This window comes from Vipera ursinii (assembly GCF_947247035.1).
Source record: "Vipera ursinii genome assembly, chromosome: 3".
NCBI lineage: Eukaryota > Metazoa > Chordata > Lepidosauria > Squamata > Viperidae > Vipera > Vipera ursinii.
This window is the reverse complement of record NC_139516.1, coordinates 208,625,615-208,642,012: the sequence shown is the minus strand read 5'-3', so window position 1 is coordinate 208,642,012 and position 16,398 is coordinate 208,625,615. Positions and strand designations below refer to the sequence as shown.

Sequence of the window (16,398 nt, the reverse complement as noted above, 5' to 3'; positions counted from 1 at the left end):
AGTTCAAAGTTACAACGGCATTGGAAAAAAGTGACGTTCAACCGGTTTTTCACACTTAACGACCGTTGCAGCCTTCCCAGGGTCACATGATCAAATTCGGGCACTTGGCAACTGGCATGTGTTCGTGACGGTTGTCAGTGTCCTGAGATCAAATGATCGTCACCTTTTGTAACCTTCCCAACCCGCTTTCGAGAAGCCTAATCAAGAGTAGCTTAACAAACTACACGATTCACTTAACAACCGCAGTGACTCACAACAACTGTGATCACCCCCCCAAAAAAAAAGCTCGTAAAATGAGGCACAGCTCACCCCATAACTGCCTCGCTTAGCAACGGAAATTTTGGATTCAATTGCGGTTGTAAATCCAAGGATTCCTTGGGGTTTAGTTGGGGTGTCGTCACGTAAATGTCCCTTTTTTTTTGTCAACGCAACTCTCTTCCGGTGCCTGTGTAGTAAACCTGATTCTCAGATGGAAACCCCAATATTTGGCCGGGTTTCAGCAGGATCCAATAATCTTTTGAAGATCAAGCTGAAAATGTGAATTTCCCTCTCCTGGCCATTGATCCAAGCTAGGTTGAATCCCTAATAAGCAGGAAATTGTGGAAGTTGTTATTTTTTTTTGTCCAGGAAGTTGGAATTTCTGCGAGGAAAGGGCTGGGGGGGGGGGTACCCAGAGCCAAAGAAATTTTCCAGGCGGTCCTTGAATTACAAACGCGGGATGCTGCAAATGGTCAAAATTGCAGGGCAGTTTCTTGAGTGATCACAATGCAAACACCAGAACTTTGAATCCAGGTCCTAAGTAGCCCTTTCAGGGTCAGTCATTACAGGCCGTCCTCTACTTACAACAGTTCATTTAGTGACCGAAGTTAAAAGGGACTTACGACCGTTTTCCACCCTTACGGCCGTTGCAGCATTCCCCAGGGCCACGTGATTTACATCCGGATGCTTGAGAGCTGACTCACATTTATGACGGTCGCAGCGTCCCGGAGTCACGCGCTCCCCTTTTGCGACCTCCTGACCAGCCAAGTCAACGGGGAAGCCGGATTCACTTAACAACCGTGGGACTCATTTAACAACAGCAGCGATTCACATAAGAAATGTGGCAAGAGAAGTCGCAAAACGGGGATTAACAAATTTTCTCACCCAGCAGCATAAATTTTGGGCTCCGTTGCGGTCGCAAGCCAAGGACCAGACGTAACCGGAGGTCTATCCGTGTTAATAATCACCTGGAATTTACAGGTTAATGATATCAGAGCAATCCAAAACTTTGGGAAAACTCCAAAGAAATCAGGACACGTCGGGCGCCCTCAGCACACTCCTCCGAAATTATAATTGTTGGCATTGGTCTATTTTGAATTAAAACAAAGGCATGAATTAAACAGCTGATAGTCTCAGGAGACTGCGAACCGTCCAGGGACATAAATCAAGGCTTGGCAACAAATCCCATTTTTTTTGCACTTCTCGGAGCTCAGCTGCCTAACTGCACAAAACCTAACTGCATTAGCCGCACAATTCTTTGCCGTTTTCAGGCAGGGAGCTTGGGGAATCCCAAGTGGAAATTCTAAAATTGGCATATTGTCATTATTTATTATTATTATTATTATTATTATTATTATTATTATTATTATTATTATTATCATCATCATCATCATCATCATCATCATCATCATCATCAACAAATGAGGCCGACTGCAAAATTTGTCTCAAAAAAAAAATCAATCCCGGCTTGCTTGGCACCCACGATTTGAGTCTCAGCCTCGCCCTCCCCGTGGCGAAGGGGTTTGCATAAACCACACACAAAAAAAACATTGTCCCCTTCTAACGTGGAGACCCGACGGAAGCTGGACGACGCCTGCAGAGGTAGTCCTCGACTTACGGCCGGTTGCTTAGCAAACATCCAAAGATATAACCAGATCCTCCCCCCCTCCCCCACCAGTGGTGGGATTCAAATAGGCGAACAACCGGTTCTCTGCGTGGATGCCGCTTCCAGAAGTCCATTCTGGGCCTGGGCAACAAAAAAATCAGCTACCGGTTCTGCCGAAGTGGTGCGAACCGGCTGGATCCCACCACTGCCCACCCACCCACCCCGAAAAGGTACTTACGTCCCGGTTCCAAAGACCAAATAGCCGCCTCCCCCCCTCTGCAAAATACCACATTTTGGGTATTCAGCAACCACGTTCACGGTGGCTTGCAGTGTGTCTCACGGTCGTGCGATAGGATTCACGACGTTTTCTCCAAAAACTGGCGTGGGTTTCCAGTTTCCAGCAGAGACTTCCCGGAGCGGTAAGCACCTTTAACAACCGCACACGGCTTTGCAGGCGCACAACAGCTGGTCCTCGACGTACGGCCGCCGTTGAGCCCAAAATTTTATCTCGCGAAGCGAAACGTTTGCTCGGTGAGTTTTGCCCCGTTTTACGACTCTTCCCGCCACCGTCGCGAAGCGACTCGTTGCGTCTGTTAAAAGTCAGGAACCCGGTCGTTAAGCGAATCTGGCTTTTTCCCCCCTCGGCTTTGCTGGTTGGAAAGTCGCAAAAGCGGACCGCGCGATTCCCCGGGGCGCTGCGACCGTCGTTAAGTAGGATCCCGTCGCCAAAACCTTCTGAATTTTGATTGCGTGACCTTCGGGAGATTCCGCAAGGGCGGTTAAGTGCGGAAAAACAATCGTAAGCCTCTTTTTTCCCCCCCAGTGTGGCTGTAAACTTTGGACGGTCATTAAACGAAGCGTTGTAAGTCGAGGACCCTCTGTGGGGTTTGAAGGCCAAGCTTTTGGTTCTTGCTTTGTCACATCCATTTTTCTGAGAGTTAGAAAAGATGGTTTGGGGGGGGGGTCTTCCCTGAACCAGGAAAAACCTCCCCAACCTTTGTCCACCCAAAAACGTCCTTTTCTTCTCCGTGGTCCTCCCACGGGGTTCCTCCGAAGAAGAGAGCGGCAAACCCACCCAAGAAGGGGAACCCGTCAAAGGTGCTACCCCAGGTAGTCCTCGACTTAACGACGGTTCATTTAGCGACCGTTGAGTTTCAACGGCACTTAAAAAAAAAAAAGCGCGACGTCTGACCCAAATTCAGATATCGGCCCACCGACTCCTATTTACGACGGTCACAGTGTCCCGAGCTCGGGCGATTTCCCCCCACCCACCCACTTTTGCGGTCTTCTGAACTAAGCCGAGTCAGTGGGGAAGCCGAGACTGACTCACGTTTATGACGGTCACAGCGTCCCGGAGTCACGCGCTCCCCTTTTGCGACCTCCTGAGCAGCCAAGTCGAACGGGGAAGCCGGATTCACTTAACAACCGTGTGACTCGCTTAACGACTGTCCTGCTTGGAAATGCGGGGCTGAGTTGTGGGCCACACGCCGAGGACTTAGCTGCGCTAGACTTTTTGAGAGCGTGGATGTCTTGCCAGCACGGAGTCTCTCTCTCTCTCTCTCTCTCACACACACACACAAACACACACACCCCTCCTCTTCCTAAAATACCACAACCTCTGAGTCTGCTGTGTGACCAGCCAGCGAGTCCTGTCGGCTTCCTGTGAACCCGCAAACTCCTTGGCTCACACTATTGTTGATAACCTCGTTATCTTTCTTTTCTTTTTTCGTCTCGGGGGGGGGGGGACCGGGGTGGAGGGGGTAGAGAAGAACAAATAAAACTTATTTACCGTATAATGTCCTGTTTGTTTGTAGCCAGCCGGCTGGGAAGTGGCGCTTGGCTGGTGTCTCAGCTGGAACAGCGGCTGCCAAGAGGCGAAATGGTTTTGCGTCGATTTTGTGTGGGACCCGCAGCTTTGTGCAAAGCCAGCCTTTTGTTGTTGTTGTTGTTGTTGTCGTTTTTTCTCCCCTTTAAATTACAATCAGATTGGGCTTATCGGGGAATGGTTTGAAAGAACCCTGTGGTTTTTGTTTGTGGGGTTTTTTCCCACCCACCCCCAGATTGTTTTCCAGCACAGTCCTTCCAAGTCTGTTCCTTCCTCTGTTCGCACACCTCGACAACTCAACAGAGGTCAAGGGGAAGGATCGAAAGACGGACCCTGGCTTGTTTGGGCAGAGAATAAACCAATATCGGCCTCTTCTCCAAAGCACCTGAAGGCAGGACAAGAAGCAGTAGAGTAGGGGTCTTCAAACCTGGCCCTTTTAGGACTCGTGGACTCCAACTCCCAGAATTCCTCAGCCAACAGGCTTTAAGACAGGGGTCTTCAAACTTGGCCCTTTTAGGACTCGTGGACTTCAACTCCCAGAATTCCCCAGCCAACAGGCTTTAAGACAGGGGTCTTCAAACTTGGCCCTTTTAGGACTCGTGGACTCCAACTCCCAGAATTCCTCAGCCAACAGGCTTTAAGACAGGGGTCTTCAAACTTGGCCCTTTTAGGACTCGTGGACTTCAACTCCCAGAATTCCCCAGCCAACAGGCTTTAAGACAGGGGTCTTCAAACTTGGCCCTTTTAGGACTCGTGGACTCCAACTCCCAGAATTCCTCAGCCAACAGGCTTTAAGACAGGGGTCTTCAAACTTGGCCCTTTTAGGACTCGTGGACTTCAACTCCCAGAATTCCTCAGCCAACAGGCTTTAAGACAGGGGTCTTCAAACCTGGCCCTTTTAGGGCTCGTGGACTTCAACTCCCAGAATTCCCCAGCCAACAGGCTTTAACAGGGGTCTTCAAACCTGGCCCTTTTAGGACTCATGGACTTCAACTCCCAGAATTCCCCAGCCAACAGGCTTTAACAGGGGTCTTCAAACCTGGCCCTTTTAGGACTCGTGGACTTCAACTCCCAGAATTCCCCAGCCAACAGGCTTTAAGACAGGGGTCTTCAAACTTGGCCCTTTTATGACTTGTGGACTCCAGCTCCCAGAATTCCTCAACCGGCGTGCCTGGCTGAGGAATTCTGGGAGTTGAAGTCCAGGAGTCCTAAAAGGGCCAGGTTTGAAGACCCCTTGCAACGGAGAGAAGCAACCTGGGGTTAAGGAGAAATTTCCTGACAGTTAGAACAATTTGTCAGTGGAACAACCTGCCTCCAGGAGTTTTTAAGGAGAGATCGATCAATCAGTCTCCCAAGCTCGGAGAATAAAACTTCACCCTCATCCTACCCCCGAGCTACAGATATTTGCCACTATTGCAATCAGTCAGTCCTTGAGAATAGAGCTGGAAGGCTCCTTGGAGGTCATCTAGTCTGACCCCCTGCTCAAGCAGGAGATCCTGTACTATTTCAGACAAATGGCTGTCCAATCTCTTCTTTCAAATCTCCAGTGTTGGAGCACCCACAACTCCTGGTGGCAAGGCGTTCCACTGATGAATTTTTCTCACTGTCAGGAAGTTATATAATAATGATAATGATAATGATAATGATAATAATAATAACAATAATAATAATAATAATAATAATAATAATAATAATAATAATAATAATAATAATATAAAGTTGGAAGGGACCTTGGAGGTCATCTAGTCCAACCCCCTGCTCAGGCAGGAAACCCTATACCATTTCAGGCAAATGGCTGTCCAGTCTCTTCTTAAAAACTTCCAGTGTTGGAGCATTCACAGCTTCTGGAGGCAGGTTGTTCCACTGGTTAATTGTTCTAACAGTTAGGAAGTTTCTCCTTAGTTCTAGGTTGCTTCTCTCCTTGATTAGCTTCCATCCGTTGCTTCTTGTCCTGCCTTCGGGCGCTTTGGAGAATAGCTTGACTCCCTCTTCTTTGGGGCATCCCCTGAGATATTGGAACACTGCTATCATGTCCCCCCTCACCCTTCTCTTCATTAAACTAGACATACCCAATTCCAGCAGCCATTCCTTATATGTTTTAGCCTCCAGTCCCCTCTTTGTTGCTCTTCTCTGTACCCTTTCTAGAGTCTCGACATCTTTTTTACATCATGGTGACCAAAACTGGATGCCGTATTCCAGGTGTGGCCTTACCAAAGCATTGTAAAGTGGTATTAGTACTTCACTTGATCTTGATTCTATCCCTCTGTTAATGCAGCCTAGCACTGTGTTGGCTTTTTGGCAGCTGCAGCACACGGCTGGCTCCTATTTAAGTGATTGTCCACTAGGACTCCGAGATCCCTCTCACAGTTACTACTTAGTTCTAGGTTGATTCTCTCCTGGATGAGTTTCCATCCGTTGCTTCTTGTCCAGCCTTCTGGTGCTTTGGAGATTAGCTTGACACACACACACCCTCTCCTTTGTGGCAGCCCCTCAAATATTGGAAGACTGCTATCATGTCCCCCCCTGGTCCTTCTTTTCATTAAAGCCACTCCCAGACTCATCTCAGTGTAGCTTCATAACAAGCTAAGGACTCAAACCAGTCTTGGAAGTTGCCCAGACTTGGGCAAGCCTCAGTGATCCTATTTTTGAGAAAGTTCCTCCCTCATATCTCATCCTTGCAAGCCTAGTTAGAGATCAAGAACCTGGGTCATCAATGGTAGGACTTGGCCAGGCTTTGCTGAGTCTTGTGAGTTGCCCACAGAAGGTGCAAATCTTCCCACTGGAGATAAAATACCTCTTGAGCAAGCAAAGCTTTTTGGTCACCACGATGTAAAAAAGATGTCGAGACTCTAGAAAGGGTACAGAGAAGAGCAACCAAGATGATTAGGGGGCTGGAGGCTAAAACATATAGGGAACGGTTGCTGGAATTGGGTATGTGTACTTTAATGAAGAGAAGGGTGAGGGGGGACATGATAGCAGTCTTCCAATATCTCAGGGGCTGCCCCAAAGAAGAGGGAGTCAAGCTATTCTCCAAAGCGCCTGAAGGCAGGACAAGAAGCAACGGATGGAAACTCATCAAGGAGAGAAGCAACCTAGAACTAAGGAGAAATTTCCTGACAGTTAGAACAACTAACCAGTGAAACAACCTGCCTCCAGAAGCTGTGAATGCTCCAACACTGGAGGTTTTTAAGAAGAGACTGGTCAGCCATTTGTCTGAAATCGCATAGGGTTTCCTGCCCAAGCAGGGGGTTGGACTAGATGACCTCCAAGGTCCCTTCCAACTTTATATTGTTATTATTATTAAAGCATAATTCAATCAAGGTTTTTAAATTCATAAATGGAGGGTGGGCGTCCATGTTGGATCCGCTTGTGTGGTTCCTGTTGCTTTTGTTAGTTCGCCATTCTCGGGCTCCAGGCAAATATATATTCCTATCGTCAACCTACCGGTAACATTTCAAGTGGGTTTTTTAATTTTGTGCTTGGCTAGCTCAGATCAGATTGAGCACGCTCCTCCAAGCTAATGGTGCATGAAACGCCGTTCTTTTAAACCTAGTCTGGAATTCTTTGGATTTGGCATCACTTGACCCGCGCCGTGAGATTTTCTCTGTCAGATAAGGCAATAGCATTAGACCGAGAACAATGTTTAACTTTTAAAGCTTAAAAGTTAATATCACCTTGACTCAACTTAGAGTCCTGTTGTCGTTGTTGTTGTCGTCGTCAGGGAGTTGGGTGTTTTTTTTGAGTTATCTTTATCTTTATCTTTATTATATTTATATACCGCCCTTCTCCCGAGGGACTCAGGGCGGTGAACAGGGCACATAAAAATACAGAATACAAAAATTAAAAAAGAATTAAATAAGAGCCCGAGCTAAAAACAGTAGAATAATAAAAATCCCCAATAAAAACCCCAGCACATCCCCCATCAGGCCAGGCCGGCTTGCTCAAATAGGTAGGTTATTTGGGGTTTTACTTCTGTAAGGTGCCTGAAGTCACCGTGAGTCAGGGGTCTTCCAACTTGGCCCTTTTATGACTTGTGGACTTCAACTTGAAGACCACTCGGAGGCTTCAACTGGTGCAGAATGCGGCCGCGCGAGTTGTAATGGGGGGTCTCCCGATACTCCCATGTAACACCTCTACTCCGCGAGCTGCATTGGCTTCCGGTTGCCCTCCGGGTGAAATTCAAGGTGCTGGTTATCACCTATAAAGCCCTACATGGCCTGGGTCCGGGATATCTGAGGGAACACCTGCTGCCGGCATCAAATACCCTTCGCCCAGTGCGCTCCCACAGGGAGGGTCTGCTCAGGGTCCCGCCGGTAAGAGACTGCCGGCGGGTGACACCCAGGGATAGGGCCTTCTCGGTGGGAGCGCCTGCCCTCTGGAACCAGCTGCCGGTGGAGCTGAGAACTGCCCCCGACCTTCGATCATTCCGCCGGGGCCTGAAGACCTGGCTCTTCGAGCTCTCGGGCCCAGACTGAGGAGGAATTTTTAATTTGGGGTTACTTTTAACTGACTACAGGGTTAATTTAATATTTTTTAATTTGGTTCTTAATTTTTGTATTTTGGATTTTTAATTCCCTGTAAACCGCCCTGAGTCCTCAGGGAATAGGGCGGTATATAAATATAACTAAATAAATAAATAAATAAAAATAACTCCCAGAATTCCTCAGCCAGCCTCCATTTTGTTTGTTAGATTTAAGACAGGGGTCTTCCAACTTGCCCCTTTTGCCTGGCTGAGGAATTCTGGGAGTTGAAGTCCACAAGTCATAAAACGGCCAAGTTGGAAGACCCCTGTCTTAAATCTAAGAAACAAAATGGAGGCTGGCTGAGGAATTCTGGGAGTTGAAGTCCACAAGTCATAAAAGGGCCAAGTTGGAAGACCCCCTGCCTTGAGTGAATTGGGTGGCCATATAAATTTGCTAAATAAAATTAAAAATAAAATATTGTAGCAATACTAGCGATGGTAGTCAGTGTTGACATTTGGAGTTTTAAAGATGGGGGCACTTCATTTGTTCATGCATAAAAGTGGGGTGGGCGTTTTTCTCAAATACAGGCAGTCCTCCACTTAACGACCACAATTGGCACCCAAAATTTCCGTTGCTAAGCAAGAGAGTTATTAGGAAATAGGTTTTGGCCATTTTACAACCTTTCCTGCCACGGTTGTTAAGTGAACCGCTGCCTCTGTTCAGTTAGCGGCGTGGTTGTTAAGCAAACCCCCGGGGTGTTTTGGTCTTCGCAAAATGGAGCCTGGCAGGGGTTGCCAGATAGGATGGATGGATGGATGGATGGATGGATGGATGGATGGATGGATGGATGGATGGATGGACGGGCGAACGGACAGATGGACGGACGGACTGACTGACTAGTTCAGGGGTTCCCAACCAGGGGTGCGAGACGATATTCCAAGGGGTGTGAAAACTTGGGTTTTCAAAATTATTATCTATATGCATAATTCATTGCCGTTAGTTTGAACTTTTGTAAGGGCTGTGAGAATATATCAGAAGCATTGTAGGGGGCGCGGTGTATAGAAAAAAAAGGTTGGGAGCTGCTGCAATAATGGATAGACGAGAGAGAGAGAGAGAGAGAGAGAGAGAGAGAGAGAGAGAGAGAGAGAGGTAATAGACACAAGAGAGACAATAGATTGACACAATAGATAGAGAGGCAGTAGACACAAGAGAGAATAGATAGACACAAAAGATAAGAGAGAGAGAGAGGCAATAAGACACAATAGACACACGCGCGAGAGAAAGACAACAGATAGACACAATAGATAGATATAGACATAATAGATAAAGACAATAGAATAGACTAGATAGATGGATGGATGGATGGATGGATGGATGGATAGATAGATAGATAGATAGATAGATAGATAGATAGATAGATAGATAGATAGATAGATAGATAGATAGATAACATAACCTTTATTTTCATTTTTTTACTGTGGACACAATGGCACACATTAAAAATGACATTTTGTTGCTCTCAAAAGTGTGCAGATGCATAACACACATTTAAACATGCTACATACAACATACGCATAGACCTACACCCTTACATGTGTAACATATAAATATTAATCACTGTCCATCTTGAATACATAACGGAAGGGGGATACTAATATAGGTCATCCTTGACTTACGACCTCAATTGAGACGACAATTTAGGTTGGCAAGTGAGAAATTTTGTTAAGGGAGTTTTGCCCCATTTTACGACCGTACTTGCCAGGTTTGTTAAGTGAATCACTGAAGTTCTTAGCATTAGTAACAGGGTTGTTAAGCGGATCTGGTTCCCCCCCCCCCCGATTTTCGCTTGACAGTCGCCAAAAGGGATCCCGAGATCCTGAGGACATGGCGGCCGTCATAAACGCAAGACACTTGCCAAGCTGCCGAATGTAAATCAGGTGGCCACGGGGACGTTGCAACGGTCGTAAGTGTGAAAAACGGTCATAAGCCCCTTTCTTCAGTACCGTTGTAACTTTGAAGGGTCACTAAATGAAGGGTTGCAAGTCGAGAAACCACTCGTTTAGTGACCGTTCAACACTATCACGGCACTGGGAAAAGCGACTTATGGCTGTTTTTCACACATACGGCCGTTGCAGCCTCTCCACGGTCACGTGATCAAAATTCAGACCCTTGGCAGGAATTCTGGGAGTCGAAGTCCACCAAGCATAAAAGGGCCAAGTTTGAAGACCCTTGACTTAAGTGGTCTGTTGTTGGTTGTGTTGTGGCTTTTAAAAAGCTTTAGAATGGTTCCTCTGCAGCTGGCACCATCTACTGGCTAAATGTTAGCATTGCTGTCTAAAATTATATGTGTGTGTGTGTGTGTGTGTGTGTGTGTGTGTGTGTGTGAAGTATTTGTCAAGGCTTTTTGAATGTACCTTGCTAATTAACTCTTTTATTCCTGTTTTGGCCTGACTCAAGGCTTATCCACAGGATATAGTCAACTTATGACAGCTCATTATTTGTGCAAATTATTCAAATTGCCTCCCAAAAATTCTTTATTAGCAATTTGAATAATTTGCATATATATATATATATATATATATATATATATATATATATATATATATATATATGTGTGTGTGTGTGTGTGTGTGTGTGTGTGTGTGTGTGTGTGTGTGTATGTGTTTTTTTGTGTGTGTATATATATATATATGTATATATGTATGTTTTCTGAGGTTTTCGCGGGTGTTTGTATGTGGATCTTTGGTCATTTGGGTTTTTTCCCACGTAGAATTGAAGGTGTAGGAGCAACGTTTCGACGGAATCCCATCCGTCATCCTCAGGCTGGTGGCTTCAGCTTCTTTCTTCTGGGAGAAGCATGTGGTAGTGGCTGTTTGTTCCTCTTTTTTAAACTGCCAGAGGGGGTGTGTTCTGTGGGTGGAGGTGTGCTCTGATTGGGTGGGGGATTAGGTGTGTTCTGATTGGGTGGGAGTGTGTTTTGAATGGTGGGTGTGTTCTGATTGGGTGGGGGTGTGTTTTGAGTGGATGGGCTGGTCTATATATATTCATCGTCCCTATTTTTTCTATATACATTCCTCGTCCCTATTTTTTCTCCAGCAAAAAAGTTAACTTTGCAACCCACAAATGGTGGTTCCTACACCTAGATGTTTCCTAGTTGGTTTTTCTTTGCTTTTTTTCCTGTGACGGTTAAAGCTTTAATAGGGACCCTTTTGCCCTGCGTCCTTTGCAAATGGGAAGATTTTTGAGGGCGAGGCCTAGAGTTTTAGTTTCTCCGAAAGGCAGGGCTCACCAAGTTTGCAGCATTGGTTTTATGGGCAGAAGAATAAGCGGAAGGGCACAGCGGCCGCCCCAGATGTGTTGGGGTGCCGTTTCCCAGAATTCCCCTATGCCAAACAGAGACACTATAATAGCTGGACCCACCCGCAGAAGCCCACGTCAGAGACCTGTGAAGGGAGCATAAGAGAAAGCCACCATTAAGCCCTGTGAAGAAAGACGAGTTGGGCTCTTGATGACTATGAGGGTATAACGATGCTGCTGTCTTGGCAGCAATTAGGAGATTTGCCATGGCTTCTTCCAGCAATTTTTTTTAAAAAAAACTCAGGGATCTCCTGGTGGCCTCCATTCCAAATACTAACCGAGGGGATCTCCTGGTGGCCTCCGTTCCAAATGCTAACTGAGCTCTGTCTCTCTTTTGCTGCCCCCTGCTGTGCGTTCTGCAAACTGCACACCCGTGGCCCCAAAACACACCAGGGCAAAATGCATACTGCCAGAGCTTGCTGGCCAGGAGGTTGCGTTTGGTGTCTTACCTCACGGCCTACACACACACACACACATACACGCACACACACACACACAAACACCCTAAATGCATTCCCGACTCCCTTTCTTTCATGTATGTGGCCAGGATCTCCAGGCTCCTCAACTTTCCAGTTAAACCGGTCCTTCCTGCGAATTAACCCACATTCCTGGTTTCTCTCTTTCAGGTCTTCCTGAACAGTACTACAGCCTCACCTGGTTCCTTAGTCCAATCCTGGGCCTGATCTTTACCCCCTTAATTGGTTCAGCCAGCGACCGCTGCACCCTCAGCTGGGGCCGCCGGCGGCCGTTCATCCTCGCCCTTTGCATTGGGGTCCTGATTGGCGTTGCCCTTTTCTTAAACGGATCCGTTATCGGTAAGTGATGCCTGCGGCCTTCCGAGTAAGTCTTCTGGGGCAACCGGGATCCTAACCCTACCGTGTTTCTCCCTAAAGTAATCCCAACCGGAAAGATAAAGATATGCGTGGATTTTTTTTTCCAGCACGCTCGTAATATAAGCCCCACCTCCCCAAAAATAAGCCCCATTTAAGATCGTCAGCCAGACGGACCCATTTAGTACCGTATTTCCCCGGAAATAAGCCCTAACCGGAAAAATAAACCCTGATGCGTCTTTTGGAGCAAAAATTAAGATAAGAACCCGGTCTTATTTTCGGGGAAACACAGTAGATGGCTGGAAGGGAAAGGGACGGAGGGACTTAAGTCCCCCCCAGAAGTGGCCATCTTCAGATGTGCTGTGTGGATTTGGAATCTTACTTCCCAGGTGGTCCTCGACGTAACGACCACAGAATTGGTCCCCAAATTTATGTTGCTAAGCGAGACACTTGCTAAACCAGGTGACCCCCCGGGGGCGCTCCAGCGGTTGCAAGTGTGAAAAATGGTCGTAGGTCATTTCTTTCACTACTGCTGTTGTAACTTTGAACGGCCGAGGGCTACCTGTATAGGTTCTCCTGCTTGAGCAGGGGGCTGGACTAGAAGACCTCCAAGGCCCCTTCAAAGCTCTGTTCTGCAACTTAACTGACTAGCTCTTCAGCTGCCTGTGATGAACGAACCGTGACGACGGAGCCCTTAGCCGAAGCCTTGCTTTCTGCCACGTTTGCCTGGAGGGCAGCGCATTGTGTTCACAAGTGCACCTTCCCATCAGTGTCATTGTGTTGCCGCACAATTATCAGCAGAAGCCGGGATGAATGAGGCAGCCCTTGGCATGGGAATCCTCTAGGAACTTTTTTCACAGGGAAATGGTTCCTGTTGTTTTCTGATTTCCCTTTAATGCATATCTGGCAAAGACATCCTGTTTCCAGCGTTATTTGAAAGGAGAGAGAGACGACGACGACAACACACACACACACAAAAAAAAAACAACCCAGATTTTTCCTTCTCTGTTCTCTTGAGCATGGAAGGACAAAAAAAAAAAAGAGATCGTAACGCGATCTGAAAGTTGTTTATTGCATGTCTAAATGGAGAAGAATATATGTATTTTTTTTTCCCTTATCCCTCTCGACAAAAAAATAAAACAACATTGTGAGGAAACAATTGAAGCTGGGAATTTACTATCTTTAGGAGCTGAGCCTGAGAATCGGTGCCACGGCAGTATTTCATTCGGAGCAAACGCTGACTTGCCACCCCTTCGGTGCCACGATCCTGAAGTTCCCTGGAGGGGAATGTGTTATGTTGTCCCAAAGGCGCTTTTTTTTCCCCAGGAGGCAGCTGGACTTTGTTTTTCTTTGAAGACCTTTCGCTTCTCCCCCAAGAAGCTTCCTCAGCTCTGACTGGAGGGTGGGGAACGGGAGGATTTATACTCCTTGCAGAGAGCTGGTCACTTGCCTTCTTTTAGAGAGTCGTTGAGGCTACTTGGAGGTTTTACCTGTGTCCTCGGGGTCACCTGAGTGGTGCAAATGGGTGTGGAGCCGCCTTGGCTGCTGGATGTTTTCTGCCCTGGGTCCCTTCCCTGTTGAGGACGGGCACAGGCTGATGGGGATGAGTCCGTGTTGTCTGCATCTCAAACTGAAACACAAATGGTTCCTGCAGTCTGCAAGGCTTTCTGGAAATCCATTCACCCTCCCGCACCATTTGAAAGGGGTCCATAGCTAAATGTCTATGGAGATTTTCCGTCATCCAGGTCAGGGTTGTCCCAAAGGTGCTTTTCCAGGAGGCCACTGGACTTTCTTGTTTTTCTTTGAAGGCGTTTCGCTTCTCCTCCAAGAAGCTTCTTCAGCTCTGACTGGATGGTGGGGAACGGAAGGATTTATACTCCTTGCAGACAGCCGGTCATTTGCATCCTTTTAGAGGGTCGTTGAGGCCACTTGGAGGCTTCTCTGTATCCTCCTGGCACTTTCTTATTATTCTTTGAAAATGTTTCGCTTCTCATCCAAGAAACTTCTTCAGTTCTGACTGGATGGTAGGGGAATGGGAGGATTTATACTCCTTGCAGACTGCTGGTCATTTGCCTCCTTTTAGAGAGTCGTCGAGGCCACTTGGAGGCTTCTCTGTATCCTCCTGGGACTTTCTTATTATTCTTTGAAAATGTTTCACTTCTCACCCAAGAAGCTTCTTCAGTTCTGACTGGATGGTAGGGGAACGGGAGGATTTATACTCCTTGCAGACAGCCGGTCACTTGCCTTCTTTTAGGGAGTCCTTGAGGCCACATGGAGGTTTTGTCTGTGTCCTCGGGGTCACCCGAGTGGTGCAAATGGGCGTGGAGCCTTCTCGGAACTGCTGAAAGGACCGTGTTGTAGACTGGAGATGGATGATGTTGTATCCCTGCCCCTCCGTTGAGGGAGGGCTGTTCAATTTTTCAGGAGGCAACTGGACTTTGTTTCTTGTGTTTTTTTTCTCATCTTTTTTTTGTTATTGAAAAGTTTTATAAAGGTTACAATGTTATCCCATCCCCAACCCCCCCCCTAAACCCCCCTCCCCCTCCCCCACTTCCCAAAGCTGGTTACAGGGTTACAAATATATAATAATCATAATCTAACTAACATTGATCAACTATATAAATAACCAAATACATAATACACTTTAACCTGCCTATAACATAATTACAAACACTCTAAAAATATCCAACTTATACTAATACAATAATAATATCGTATAATATAAATATTATTATAGCTAATTTAAAAAGGAATTTAAATTATAACTATCTAAAATTTACTCATAAGCTAAATGGAACTTTTTAGTCCCATATTTTTTCTGAATATAATCTATCCATCTTCTCCAAACCGAAATGTATCTTTCTTGTGAATGATCCTTCAAGTAAGCAGAAATCTTGGCCATTTCTGCTAAATTTGACACTTTAAGCGTCCACTCCTCTAGAGTAGGCAGGCAGTCCTTCTTCCAATATTGCCCTACCAATAACCTCGCAGCTGTTATCCAATTCAACATCAAGTTAATTTCTTTAGTATCACCATCTGTAATAACACCCAATAAAAATAATTGTGGAGTAAACTTTATCTTTCTCTTAAAAATCTTTTGAATGCTCCACCAAATTTTAATCCCAAAAGCTTTTACATTTCTACAAGTCCACCAAATATGAAAATAAGTAGCATCCCAACTACCGCATCTCCAGCATTTAGACTGTAGGTTAGACAAATACATGTTAGACACCTTTTTGGGATCCAAAAAGATCTTCTTGGATGTGAAGCGAAAGGTCTTCCAAGAGAAACCAAAGACAGTCCAGCTGCCTCCTGAAAAAAGCACCTTTGGGGCAACCGTGACCCGGATAACCGAGAATCTCCCTCGACGTGTGTCAGGTTGTAGCTCCTAATTTCGCCATTTCCTAAGAGCGTTTAAAAGGGAAAGAGCTTCGATGCACGCCCCGGTTGTATCCCAAGGCTAACCACAGGTAGTCCTCGACCTTCAGCCACAACCCCAGCCCAAACTTTCCGTTGCTAAGCAAGGCGCTTGTTAAGGGAGGCTTGACCCGTTTCGCCCCCATCCTTTCCGCCGTCAAGGGAATCACCCCGGCTGTTACGTTAGTAACGTGCTTGTTAAGTGAATCTGGCTTCCCTGTTGACTTTGCTTGTCAGAAGCTCGCAAAGGGGGATGACGTGATCCACCACCACCACCCCGGGACACACTGCAATCGTCATAAATTTGAATCGGTTGCCGAGCGTGGGAATTTGGATCGCGCAGGGATGCTGCGGTGGTTGTAAGGGTGCAAAAATGGTCATATGTCGCTTTTCGCCAGTTGTTAACTTCCAACAGTCACTAAGTGAATTGTTGTAAGTCAAGGACTGCCTGTATGACTTCAGCTGGTGTCCCAGATGGTTCTGCTACATCTCCCACAATACCCTGACCGATGATCGTTCTGACCGGGTTTTATTTCAGAAGAAGGTCAAAATATCTGGAAGACACTCTGGTGCCTAGAGGGAAAAAAAATCACAGTCTCAATCTGGACCTTTGAGGTATGAAGAAGACCTGTTTGTCTGAAG

At 46.5% G+C, this 16,398-nt stretch overlaps 1 protein-coding gene across 12 annotated transcripts in view; it reads left to right on the top strand.

Moving 5' to 3' along the window:
• The window catches only part of SLC45A4 (solute carrier family 45 member 4), a 105,591-nt gene that overhangs the window by 73,882 nt on the left and 15,311 nt on the right, over positions 1 to 16,398 (top strand). For all 12 annotated transcript variants that reach the window (XM_083360066.1, XM_083360064.1, XM_083360070.1 and 9 more), the window contains one exon: positions 12,136 to 12,324. In XM_083360066.1, the coding sequence (XP_083216192.1) occupies positions 12,136 to 12,324 (189 nt within the window). The remainder of the gene's footprint in view (positions 1 to 12,135; positions 12,325 to 16,398) is intronic.